This window comes from Acomys minous (genome assembly GCF_964271855.1).
Source record: "Acomys minous genome assembly, chromosome: 7".
NCBI lineage: Eukaryota > Metazoa > Chordata > Mammalia > Rodentia > Muridae > Acomys > Acomys minous.
Window position 1 is genome coordinate 46,212,040 of NC_140488.1, and position 13,608 is coordinate 46,225,647.

The 13,608-nt window shown below is 36.6% G+C and overlaps 1 protein-coding gene across 1 annotated transcript in view; it reads right to left on the reverse strand.

Moving 5' to 3' along the window:
* Window positions 1-13,608, reverse strand: part of IL1RAPL2 (interleukin 1 receptor accessory protein like 2) — a 1,137,954-nt gene that overhangs the window by 19,929 nt on the left and 1,104,417 nt on the right. Inside the window, exons 8-9 of the mRNA XM_084789849.1 lie at window positions 9,446-9,591; window positions 824-967 (exon numbers count right to left, since the gene is read on the reverse strand). Of these exons, the coding sequence (XP_084645975.1) occupies window positions 824-967; window positions 9,446-9,591 (290 nt within the window). The remainder of the gene's footprint in view (window positions 1-823; window positions 968-9,445; window positions 9,592-13,608) is intronic.

Here is a 13,608-nt window from a genome sequence, read left to right on the forward strand (position 1 = left end):
CATGAAAATTTATGTAGCCTTACTTTTATAGTGGTGGAAATATGGTGTCATTCATGGCAGTGGACAGACTTGTGAAGGAAATAGCTCACGTTTTGGAGGAACCAGGAAGCAGTTACCCCAGAAGGAAATTGATGCCTAGCTAAGTTCATCCACTAGCAATGGACTTCTTCCAGCTAGGTCACACCTCCTTTGGGTCTTATAACCCCTTAAAACAATGTTACAAGCCAGGTACTGAGTGTTCACAGTATGAATCTGTTGGGGTTGCCACATATTCAAACGGTAACAGATACATTCTAAATTTGTATCTTTTGAGTCATCGCTCAGAATGGTACTACAAATATTCAAAATATGTAGGCTCATATACTTTGTTGAGCTGTTAAAGGAGCATGCCCATACTTTAAAAATATTTTTGCATGCTTATTTGCTTTCTTTATGATAGCAATTGGTAGAAATGACAAAAAAAAAGAAAAAGAAAAGAAAATGTACATTTATTCTTGTGGGAAAGGGTTTTCATGGTCATTGTCTCTAGATCAAGAAATATCTTAAGATTTTTATTTCGAAATAATGTTGAATATAGGAGGCTTGCATGAATAAGATAACTTTAAAATAATGCCTTGTATCTTTTATCCAGAGTTGCCTATTAATGTTTTTTCTTTCTTCATAAACACTTTTACCTACATTATTTGAGAGTAAGTTGCACTTGTCATAATCCTTTATCCCTAAATATTTTAGTTTCTCTTTCCTAAGAATAGAAATTGACTCTTACATGATCATCCCTAAGTTCTGTCTATTAATTGAGTTTGGGAAACAGGAGATGGCCTACCATCAGCAGTTTCATCACCTCCAAAACGTTGTCGGTAGAATAGCAACAATTCTATATTGTAGCATTTGTAGATCACCACCAGCAGTATAAGTAGAAGGAAGATTGCTCCCAGGCCCCCTGCAAGCTCAATTTTGTAGATTAAATCTGGAGTTAAACAGAACAAATAGGAAAAGGTAAATAAACACTTGGAATTTCTAAGCATTCTGGTTTTCTTTTCAGAATATCCTGTGCATAATAATTTTCTCTTAATATGTTAGCATGAATCATATTTTAATAAAATTAATAATATTTTGAGGCTTTAAATAATTTACTATTATAAGAGGTAAGTGTAACATAAAAGAAATACTTAAATTCTCATTTATTTTGAAGATACAGCATTTTCACACACATTTTAAAAACTTTCGCATCAGGGAACTATTAAAACGCCTTCATTTTTTGCTCCATGGTTAATGTTTTGTTGATTCTGTTAAAATATCTTGTTGGTTTAGTAAGATTATCTCCTGTACTTCTCAGGCCACATGCTCGATTCTTCTACTGTAGTATAACATCATAAAATTCCTTTCACAATCAAATAAAATCTAATGAGCTTGCAAAACTTAACTGTTCTACTTAACCTCAGTTGAAAATAATCTAATACACACTAAGTAGGGGGAATTAACTTACCCGTTACCTATACTTATTTGAATAAATTACTATAATATAGTTGAGATATAATATACCCAGTAGAACAAAAAGTGAATGAGAAATCTAGGTTAATCACTTAGCCTCTTCGGCCAACACCAATACATGCTATACTTAAGCTTTCCCTCTGAGGCGTCCCTGAAACTCTGAGAGTTGGGATAATTAAATAAGCACATAATGGGGATGAGGCAGTAATGTCTGCTAGGCTCAGAGAACAGTGGATTATCTGTAGCTTAATTAGTGATATTAACAAATCTAGAGTGATCATCAAAAAAGAGATAGTATCAGAATTTAAAACCTAAGAAGTTAAAGGCTATTTAAGATTTTGAGTTCGGCATTTTTCAAAGGAGAAATGCTAAATCTAAGAGAGACCAGGAAAGAGAAATAGTTTCTGCTGAGGGACAAGAACGTCCACTGGTATCATCATAATTAAATGAAATTGCCTACAAGATTAGGTGGTCTCCATTTAATCGAATTCTGTAATTATCAAGCAAATACTTTATTACTACTAATTCAGCTTACTATGTAACTAGAAACTGGAAAGGGAAAAGACATTTTATTTGCACATTAGTTGCTTCTGATTGTGGTTGGCATCAGTCAAAGTTTCTTTGGGTAGGCTGATTTAAATTTCTGATTTGGCTGTGACTATTGAGGAACACAGACAATTTTTCTTTGGTAATCTAAGATCATTGCTTAAGAAAAATAGGTCATGGTCAACGTAACAAAATCCATTTAGCATATTATAATTTATAAAATGGATGAATTTTTTACAGGAGTGAAAGATATATATTATATATTACATATATTATATATATATTATTTACTTTGTAAATAAGCTTGCCATACAAGAACTTTTAACCAAATCTGTACATGTAGAATTTGAGATTCTTATTCAACGACATGCATGTAAAAGTGTCCCAAATAGGACAAGAACGATGGTTTCATATGTTGAAATACAAGGCTCCTTTTGTCCCAACACAGTATTATCTACTCTACCCTGGAAGTAATCATGGGAAAGCATCTACATGTTTTCCTTGGAAATCTTGATGGTATTTCCTCATACCATGTGATTTGTGGAGAATTGGATTCTCATTATTTCAGCTCCAAAGAAGGCAAATAGAGTGCAATTATGAATGTGAACGAAATAACCTGGGAAGATCCCACAGGCTTCGGTGAAGAGGACAACTGAAAAGCGCTACAGTCACGGACGGAAGGGGCCTCCTATGAGAATTCCACATGTGAAGGAAACTGTTAAGTTTTGTGGAGAAGGGAAGAATAAAGTTTACCAAGGAAGTTGCCTGAGATCTGGACACAATACAGCTGATTAGGAAAATGACAGGGTGGAGATGGAAATGAGTACAACTCTTGTTTTTGTGTGTGTGACAACAAAGAGATTTATGACAAGGGGAAGAGAATGGGGCTCTTGTGAAGGACAAGCTGTGCACAAGAGATATTAGGAGGGACTTAGAGAGCAGCTATGGGAAGTGAGCACCTTTGCCCTACCTGCTAAAAGAGGATTTGAATTTTAAGCTAAGCCCCAACATTTTAGGGGGAAAAAAGTTCTACCACATACTAAGCTTGCATTTTGTCTTATAAACTGGGGTCCTTCGGACCTACTCCCTACCTTTATCTGGGCCACAAAGCAAACTTACTTCAACAAACTTACACTGGAAACAAATCTCAATCTTCACTTGTTTTCTCACTACTTTTGATCAATAACACATTGTAAATGACCAGTGCTGTGTTGGAAACAAATAAATGTTTCTTTGTTAACTCTGAAAATCAACTTCTTTTTCAACTTGCTGCATGGATCGGCTTAATTCAAATGTTTTGTTCCTTTTTTTTTTTTAACCATAATAAATAGCCAATTTCTTCTTTAAATGTTTTCATGGTTCTCCCTTTTCTCTTTTGTTCCTCACCTTTTTCCCTCTTGCTCTGCCTCTCTCCTCCTTCTTTCTCTCCCCCAGCTCCTTCTCTTCCATTTCTTCTCTGGCCAGAACAGCTCTCAACTGTTTTAAAAGTCACTGAATGAACTTTCCCCCCAACAAGTTCTACATTATTTACAGAGTACAGTTGCTATTCAGCAGCAGGAACAACGTGTGCTCCTAAGTAGCAGGCACCCACGTCAGCAGTAAATATATGGAAGAGAATCACGGTGTGAAAAGTACCTTTGTGCTTTGGGGGTCCATTTTATAAAAATGCCTTAGAAAAATATTACATAATGGTTGCTCTTTAAGTTTAAAACTGAGCCTTTACTCTGAGACCCAACAAATATTCTTTGATTCTGCCATGGCAGGCTTATCAAAAGAGAAACATCCATCCTATAATCAGAGGGTAAAAACTGCCACCAGCCAAATGACATCTGGTTTTTCTTTTGTCTTCTGTTTGTATTTGCCATCTTCTATCTCAGCAGGATCTATACTTCAAGACATTTCCTGACTGAGAAGCTGAGAGTCATTTATTTTGGTCTGTGTCTTGTAAATGTTTCCTAAGGATAACTGCAGCCAAGGAGGAAACTTCTGAGTAGTGACGACAATTTTTGTAAGTACACATAGTATATATATATAGGTCTTTTGTGTCTTTTTAGTTTGTATATTTTTAGTTTTGCATTTTTAAAAGTATTTATTTCTTCTGACCTTTGTGAGAACAATGGTCAGGTATTATTGTGTGGGAAAAAAGCAAGTGAAGCCAAGTGACAAGAGAAATGGTGTGTGTGTGTGTGTGTGTGTGTGTGTGTGTGTGTGTGTGTGTGTGTGTGTTTGAGCTTGCTTCTCTAACAAAAATTAGTGAACAGGTTAGGAAGGTTGATCTGAGGATTTATGCTGTGACCTGAATGTTGGCATCGTCTCAAAAGTCATGTTTGCCGATCTCAGTGGTTGTGCATTTTTCAGAATTCTAAATTTGATGCCCAGCATTAAACAAAACACTGTGTGTTGCAACCTTGCTCCAAAGTAATGGTATTCAGATTTGGGTAAAAGTACCCTTTTAAAGACCAGAGAGAATCTTCTTACTTCTTTTCCTATGAGAGACCACATAGAAGCCACCAATTATGCGGAATAGGACTAGACAGAGAATATGCTAGCACATCAATCTCTAGAACTGTAAATGTCAAATCTGTGGCTTTTTATATACTGCTCAGTTCAAGTTACTTTGTTATACAGCCAAATAGATTAAGACATAAATTACTGCTGACTAGAGTGCTGCTCTAACAGATATCTACATATATGGAATTGGCTTTGAAAACGGGTAATGAATGGGAAGAGGTTCAAGGAGATTTGATGTACAGTGTTAATGCAAAGAGCCTTATGGGAGATTCTGGTGAAGGTTCAGAAAAAGATGGGGGCTCCAGGGAAAGACACATTAAAAAAATAAATTTACCTAAATGGGTCTGAGCAGAACATTGGTAGAAATAATGACTAGTTAAGGCCCATGAAGACCTAGATTTTGGATATTCTAGTCGCCAGAACTATGAAAAAAATGTTTTTCCGTTCTTTATAAATTACACAATTCAAAATTGGCCCTTATATTAAGACAGCATCCTATATCATTGTAAAAATCCAGGTGGAGCAGAAGGAAGTGCTGTGGGGTGCATGAAAGGGAGAGTGGAGGGTAGCGGAGGTACAACTGGAGCGGAAGGGATGAGAGAGCAGGGGCAGAGGAAGGGTGAGAGAGAGAGGTTTAGATTTCATATCAGACCTATATTTTGTGGGAAAGTAAGTGTGTGCAGGTAGGTAGAACTAATTACCAGAATGCTTTGTGGTTAAGTTCATAATCTTGGTTCACCAAGAGGGAAAAGCAAATGGGTCTCTTACTACTATATAGTCAATTACGCTTTCTTGCTAATAGCTTGTCAGAGAAAACAAAATGATAGCTGCATGTAGGAGCTATATAGTTAAATGGTATAATATTTTTGTAATTCCTGTCCACGATCATTGGATATGTTAGAGGTGAATTCTCACTTACAAATGCCCTTTTGATCTCATGAAATGATTAGTCACAAATTTCTTCTCCATAATGATCACTTAGGTGACTTCAAATATATGACTTCCAGCTCATTAAGAAGTCATTGTTCCATAAAACAAGCATTCTAGGTGGAATTACCACAACCAATGAGACCAATGAGGTCAGGCTGTATTGTTTTTGTTTTTGTTTTTTAAACTGTTGATTAAATTTAACTTAAGGCATATACTTGTATAGTCAACCAAAATTTTTTCAGGCAAAATACAGAAGACACATTCTTTATAAAATTAAAATGATATGAACTATCTAAAGTTAGGATTTTTAAATTTTATTTTATTTTTGTACATATACTTTTATATTATATCTATATATATACACACATATACATACACACACACACACACACACACACACACACACACACACACACACACAAAATAGGTTACCTATGGCAAGAAGAGGTCAGGTTCTATTGTAATAAATTTGAACAGCTCTAAATTATATGTATATATATATACACACACATACACATATATGTGTATGTGTGTGTGTCCACGTGCGTGCATGTGCATGCGCACACATGTATGTTTTTCTTAACCAAAGATAAGCCTGATATGGTTTTAGATTTTTACTACAGGTTCACAAGGACTTTTGCCCTTCATATTTTTGAGACCTCAAAGACCAAACGAAGAAAAATTAACCTTGTCCTTTAGCAAATCACAGTAAAAAACTTCAATGTCTACTTAGAAGTGTGCAAACTGACATTATATGCCAAATATGGTTTTATCAAAATAAAAAATGCTTTAAGAAAAATGGATATTAATATTTATAAATTAAAAAAATCTTTACCCTCTCAGCTTCACTTGAAAACTTTGAAGTTTTCATATCCTGGGCCAAATCTTCTAGAACAGAGTGGTGGGTTGTCCTTTAAGTAGAGTATGCTTTACCTAGTTCCTGTTTTACTTTTGTCTAATAGTCAACCCACTTTTGTTTTCTATATATGCTTGGCAATTGAGGCCTTTGAATTTTCACCTCCAAGCCTGAGAATTAAGATCTTTAAAAAAGAAAAAATGTTCTTAAGTAACTGAAGCCACACAATCAAGAAAAGATCATAGATAAAATCTTGGTTTATGAATCCCTTTTGTCTTTTCTCCCACTGAATTGGGCTAGTCATATGTGGGGAACATTTCCATCTAACAAACACTCTTGAGCATTTATGTTTTTTGTACTATGAATACAGCTGTCACTAATACCAGAAAAATCCCTACACTTATGGAATGTACATCCTTGAGCAGGAAGAATGCAAGAAACAAATGTGCAATGTAATAACCAATATGAATGCGCACACTGGAAAGAATCAGAAACTTAGAGGGCACAAAAAAGGTAATGAATTATATTTAAAATGAGGTGTCCAGGGAAGGCCTACTGAGTAGGTCACATAAGAAGAGGCCTGTGTGATTGGAGGCAACCACGGGAACAGATGGAAATAAAAATGTTCCAGGCAGAGGATATAAACAATGGAGACAGATCTAAGAAGGGACAATGCTTGATGAGCATGAGAAAATGAAAGGAGGCTAGTGAGCATGGCACTTGATCTAGATTATAGAAGGTGAGATTACCAATAAGAACAGATTGTGCAATAGTAAAAAGTTGGAGATTCATTTAGTCCATCAGAGCTGGGAGCTCCAACTCAGGTGGTAGCAGTGAGGCCAAGTAAGTGGTCAATGCTGTGCTAGGCTTTGACCGTGGAGCTTGGTTGTGCCTTAGAGGCAGAACATGATAAGAGAAAACTAGAACTGAAGGATGGCTTGGACTATTTTGGTCCAAACAAACTAGAGTGATGATGATGGTCATGAAGCATAGAGGTTCATCTGAATGGTCAGGAGAAATTAAGTAATTGAGAGAAGAGAAACTCGATGTACCTGTTGGATATATGTAAGTTAGCATATATTAGTAAATAGGCAAACAGATACACAAGTCTGGACTTTGTGGGAAGTGACAGCAAGTAAATGTTAAACTATGAGATGGAGGCTGAAGAAGATAATTCAGAGATCAAGTGAGAATAAGCTGGAAAAGCAGTAAATTGCAACACTTATTTAAGTATAGGGAAAATGAGAATTGATGCTTGTCAGTAATAATTTTAGTCAATGTTCTTTGCGGATAATATGGAAGGGAGTAGAGTTTTACAGTGTGTCCTCATGTCCAGTTTCAGATTTCTAGAATTTTAAGAACTGCCAGTTGTTGCTTTTACTTTTAAATAGAGTTGATTTATTTTAAAACTCAGATTGTATCTGTTCCCACTGGCTGAATTATAAGACCTTCCTTCATGGCTTTTCCCCAAAGAAATTTTCAAAGTTAAAAAAAAAGAAAGAGAGAGAGAAAAGAAAAGAAGAAACTGTGCCTTCTCTGTAATTTTTGTTAAATGTTTATATTTCTTTGCATTCTTACTGCCTCAGATGTTTGTAGATGTCTATTTTATTTGTCTATTTCTCAATACAAAGCATATATTTGGGACACATGAGTTGTCAATAGTAAAAGAGAGTTTTAATCATTTATTGAACCAGGATGCATTGCAAGTAACTATTAGTAGCAAAAACACTGTGTATGTTGCTTAAAGATGCAGAAGTACAGCAGCAAACTCTGCTGTAGAGAATCTCTGAACCAATAATAAGACCCAAAAGGACAGGGATAAAGTAACTTTTGCCACAAGGTCTGTGGGCTTGGGAAAAGGAGGAGAAGGAGGAGGGTATATAGATGAAAAAAATCTCTATTTACTACACTCTATAATCAAATACAGTTTTTAGGTGGAATACATTTTATACCTAGTATTTGTTCATTTAAACTAGTAGTTTTACAAGGTAGATATTGTTACTTCTATTTTTTATATGAGGAGACCAGGGTTCAGAAATTCTAATCAGGTAAGTCAGCTATATTTCACCAGGTGGCTGAACCAGATCCTCTGAACCTGGCTGGACTGACTTCCCTTTCCAGAGCTCTGTATGCATAAATATGCCTTTATTTTAAGATAGCATCAAGTCCAGTCATGCGAGACATGGTGCTGCTGAGATCGAAGCATTATTCTCAGAAAATCATGCTTGCTTGCTTCTTCTGGAGATTCTCGTCAGGCTCGAGTTTTGGATCTGGCAAGAAAATGAAAATTCCATCTTGGCCAGTAGGTGCAACTGGTGATTTTGCTGATTTAATCTGTTCTATTGTTCTACAGCCTAGGCAACAAGTGGCCTGATTAAGAACATGTGTTCTTCTTCATTTACAAAACCTTTCCCAGGTGAACACACAAACCATTTAGCCTTTTTGTGGTAATGGAGACTTCTGCTAAAGCCTTTTAAGATGCTTTTCTGGCACTGTCAAGTTTTAGTGTAATTTATGCGTAAATTTTGTTTCTTTTCTTTTCTTTTTAAATCACATTCAATTCTAGCCAGTCTAGAACAAACTATTAAGAGGGACTTTTCCAGAAATTCCAAAGGACTTAGAAGTATATGCACTGACTGAAAGTCTTTTGATACCAAGTCATGTCACAAAATATAATTAAGGGTATTTATGATAACTTTTCTTATATAGCATTATGAACTCTTTATGTTACATTTTATTCCAGAATTTTAAAAGTAACTGTTTTTAATCTGTTAACATAATGTCTAACATTTCAACTAAGTAATAAAAGACAGAAGAAGATGAAATACAAAGAAAAATATTGAATGCCAATACATACCAAAATTTTGTGTATCACTTAGAATTATTACAAACATGGCATATTTCATGTCAATTGACATAATGTATAACCATACTTTATTTCATTTATGCATTTCCTTATGCTATGGAAGGCCAGGGCCTTTTTATTTTTGCTAATATGCTTAGCAAGAGAAATATAAGTCGTCTTTAATAATGACAAAATGGCTCAAGAAAACATATTTAGAAGCTACTTGTAGTTCGTGAAGATGTAGATGTAGTTATTAAAAAGAGTACCCTTTTTACGCAGTAGAACACTGGCATGTTTCCGTCCATTTCTGTTTTCCACATGGCATGTATAATTAGCCAAGTCGGCTTCCACCACTGAATCGAAGATAAGTGTCAACTCAACTTCTTTTTCTCCCAGATGCTCTTTGAGGAGCCTGAAAGAAAGACAGAAGACTTGGTTGCATTGGTTTGAATGAGTCAGAAAGCAGTCATACAAATTCTATAGGAATCTAACACAGCACACAAGCCCAGAATGCTCAAGTTGGATGCCTGTGTATGTATCATCTCCAGTAAGAAAACACAAAAACCAAAGAATAAACAAGAAACAAAAGGTAGACACAGGGATTTACTCATCAAAAGAAGAAGGAACAACACGTTACAGGACTTTCATAAATAGAGCTCATATTATCTGTGTCAAAAAGGGAGGAAACACTGGCTTTAATGTTCTTAAGTGAGTTTATGAAAACGAGATGGATCTTTACACAACGACGCAAAGGAAAAAATCTGTATGAGCACAGGTTTTATGTTAGAACTTAGGCTTTATAAAGGGGAAAAGAAGGGAACATTAAAAATGGTGGGTATAAAGCAGGCTGAGCATAGTGGTGCACACCTTTAATCCCAGCACTCGGGAGGCAGAGGCAGGTGGATTGCTGTGAGTTCGAGGCTAGCCTGGTCTACAAAGCGAGTCCAGGATAGCCAAGGCTACACAGAGAAACCCTGTCTCAAAAAAACCAAAAAACAAAATGAAACAAAACAAACAAACAAACAACAACAACAACAACAACAAGCTAGGCCTAGTAGCACACGACGTTCATCCTAGAACTTGGGAAGCAGAGAGGTAGATTACTGTGAGTTCGAGGCCAGCCTGGTCTACAAAGCAAGTTCCTGGATAGCCATGGCTACACAGAGGAACCCTGTCTCAAGAAATAACGAACTAAACCTACAACAAATCAAACCAAACAGACAAACCAATAAATGGTGAGCATATGAAAAATAAATAAGGTGTTTAGTGACTTTGGATCTCCAAATATGAGTAAAATTCCTGTTTTCTTTTTCCTTGCTTGTTCTCTATAATACAGTACTGAGCCCTGTTCCACCCTCATGGCCCTGAGTTCTCGAAACCTTGCTCCTATCATGTTCTTCTGCTTCTCCTACTCATGGATGAAAACCTGCTCTCGGTGATTTGTTCTCTTAGGCTTGCTGCTTTCTTTCTGAAGCAAGTTACCAGGGCCCTCGTATACCAGAAATAGAAGAGCTGCGTCACTAGCATTGGTTCTCGAGGGCCACAATTCTTCAAAGAGTTATAGCTCTTTGTATAGTGTCTAGCTACCTCCTGATTAAAGATGCGTTTCTGCTTCCTCATGCTTTTGACCAATGAAAGTTGCAGAAAGATGGCTGTGAAATTCTGGGGTAGTTGTCTAAATATAAACATATTGATAAACCTAAAATAATTTATATTGAAGATCAGGGGGGGACAGAAATAATTTTTAACCTCTTTATGGATACACAATCATGAGTACAGAAAAGACTTCTCTGACTAGCATTGGGCACCACATCAAGCTGGGACTTTAAAAGTCAGTTCTTAACTGGCGCTGTGCTTTAAACCATCTTTAAATGGGGAAGAATACTATACTGAGTATGAAGGTGGGATAGTAAAATGAGTTAAAATAAGTGATTGCTGCCTTGCCTGGCCACCATGGTAGAGGATGCGCTCAGTTCTGATATGACTTGACCCATGGGATGTATAGGTGTTGGAGGGGGCTCTTCTTTTCTAAGGGGTAGTGAAGGGGGAATACAGGGAAGAGGGAGGGAGGGGGACCGAAAGAAAAGGAGGGAGGTAGCTATGATTGGGATGTAAAGTGAATAAATAAATTAATTAATTAAAGTAAAAGCAATCACTATCACATTTAAAGGAACATTATTCAATATAAATATTTCTTTAGCTGAAGCTGGGTTGTTCAGATTTTGGCCCCTCCCAAAACATTTGAATTTGTGCTCATTAGCACTTCGTATTAGTTTTGTTTACTCTTTTCTAGTTCTTTGAGGGATGAAAAACCTTTAAGTAAAGTTGGCAGAAGAGAGCTGCTAGAACCTGGGGATTCCTTGTGCTGATATGAAGCCTCACATAGTAGGTTCTATATAGTTTTATTTTTGAAATTAACCGTTTCTGCTCCCTTCCATTATCCAAGATGGATAATGTTCACATAGTTCAAGTGAGCCTCCTGTGACCTCTTACATTTATGTATTTTTGAGATCACAGGTAACTATTGCTTTGCTGACTCCCTGAACCTAAAACATCCGCATCAAACCTCAACTGTTGTTCTGTTTTCTCCCTTCCCTTGGTAAATGCCACTGCATTCAGTTGTGTTAGCATCACATAAACCTGCTATGGAAGAAGCTCTCGTAATTCCAGAAGCCCCAGAGAGGCCACAAATTTCATTTGATTTAAAGCATCACATGGAGGGCAGTCACAGCCTCTGCCAGGCACGGGGCAGAAAGCTGATCCTGCTCCGTGCTACGGAGCCGTTTCCCTCCTCATCTCTAATGCAGTTTCCAAAAACAGATCTCCACAGGCTGCAGAAAGAATTTGGAGAGAGGATTGAAAAATGATCCTTCTTCATTCTATTAATATATATGAGGTGTCTTAATTATCAGCTCTTAAAAATCTAGAGGTGATTTGCTTTTTTGGAATTAAACAGTAGGCTGGTGTTTATGTCTGTAATTCAGTCTGCAGAGTAGTCAGACTTTCCTACCAAACACCAATATATAAAACTCCATCAATGATGCTTTTTCAACCCTAATAGGTGCCTAGCTCTGGGCTAAAGACTTAGTGTAAGAGAAATATACAGACTCTAAGGCTCAAACCTGATGCATTAAAATCTAAATTTAAAGAAGGCAAAAACTACACAATTGAAAAAGTATAGGATGGATTAGGTCAAGAAATATTACTACCCCAATTGTGATGAATATAGAACTTCAAGACATACAGCATAAATTATATTAAAAAACAGACTTGACAGAGTGGCTAGGCAAAAGGAAAAAGAGGTTGTTTTCTAGGAAAAGATAGTGGTGACGTTTTGTAGAATGTGTGAAAGCCAGACAGTAAAGAGACTGGTTTTATGATCGATGGATGTTAGAGGTGGGGGCATCTAAGGATATACTTCAAATAACCTGAAAAGAATTTCATTCTAATGATAAAATATGGAAAAACCAAGATCCATGTGAATTTTGAATTTGTTTTAAACAGTTTATTTCAGGTGTAAATCATCACCAATAGTGTACAAAAATTGAAAAGTTTGGACACGCATGACTATCAATTGGAATTTTGGCCAGTGGAATCTGTTATAGTTTTGTTGCTATTGCTGCTATGATAAAACACTGACCAAAAGCAGCTTTTGGAGAGGGGACCAGTTTATTCAACTTAACTTTTAGATCACAGGACATCATTCAGAGAAGGGTAGACACTTAAGGCAGGAATCTAGAGGCAGGACTTCCTCTCTGGTTTGTTCCCATGGCTCATACTCACCTAGTGTTCTTATACATTTCAGGTCATCTATCTAGGGTTGGCGCCAATCATACTGGGCCGAGCCCTCGCACATCAATCAAGACAATCTCTCACAGACACAAATGGCCACAGGCCAATGTGATCTGCAGGATCCATCAATTAAGATTTCTTTTTCCTAGGTGGCTCTAGGATGAGTCATGTAGGCACTAAGAACTAACAGCGTCCACGAACTAACAATTAGGGCAAACTATAAGAAAAGTTAAACATTAGAAATGATGTTTTAAAGATTAATTCAACCAAAGAAAGCCAGTACCTTCAAAATTTATACATAGACTATATTATTAGAAGCATTAATGGAGTGGCTATGGTGATGGCTTGGTCAGTAAAGTGCCTACACAAGCATGAAGACCCAAGTTCATTCCCATAGCAAATTGTAAAGCAGGCAAACACAACGGATAGCAGTGTTTATCTATAATCCCAGGGCTGAGAATGTGGACATAGGAGGGTCCTTGGGACTTGCTGTACATGTATTGTGATGAATTAATGAAGTCTAGGTTCAATGAAAGACATTGTCTCCAGAAATAGGTTGTGTAGACACTTTGGTTACAGGACATAGAGAAATATTCTTGAACTGGCTAGGAATCACTCTCTGTGTTGACTAACTTTC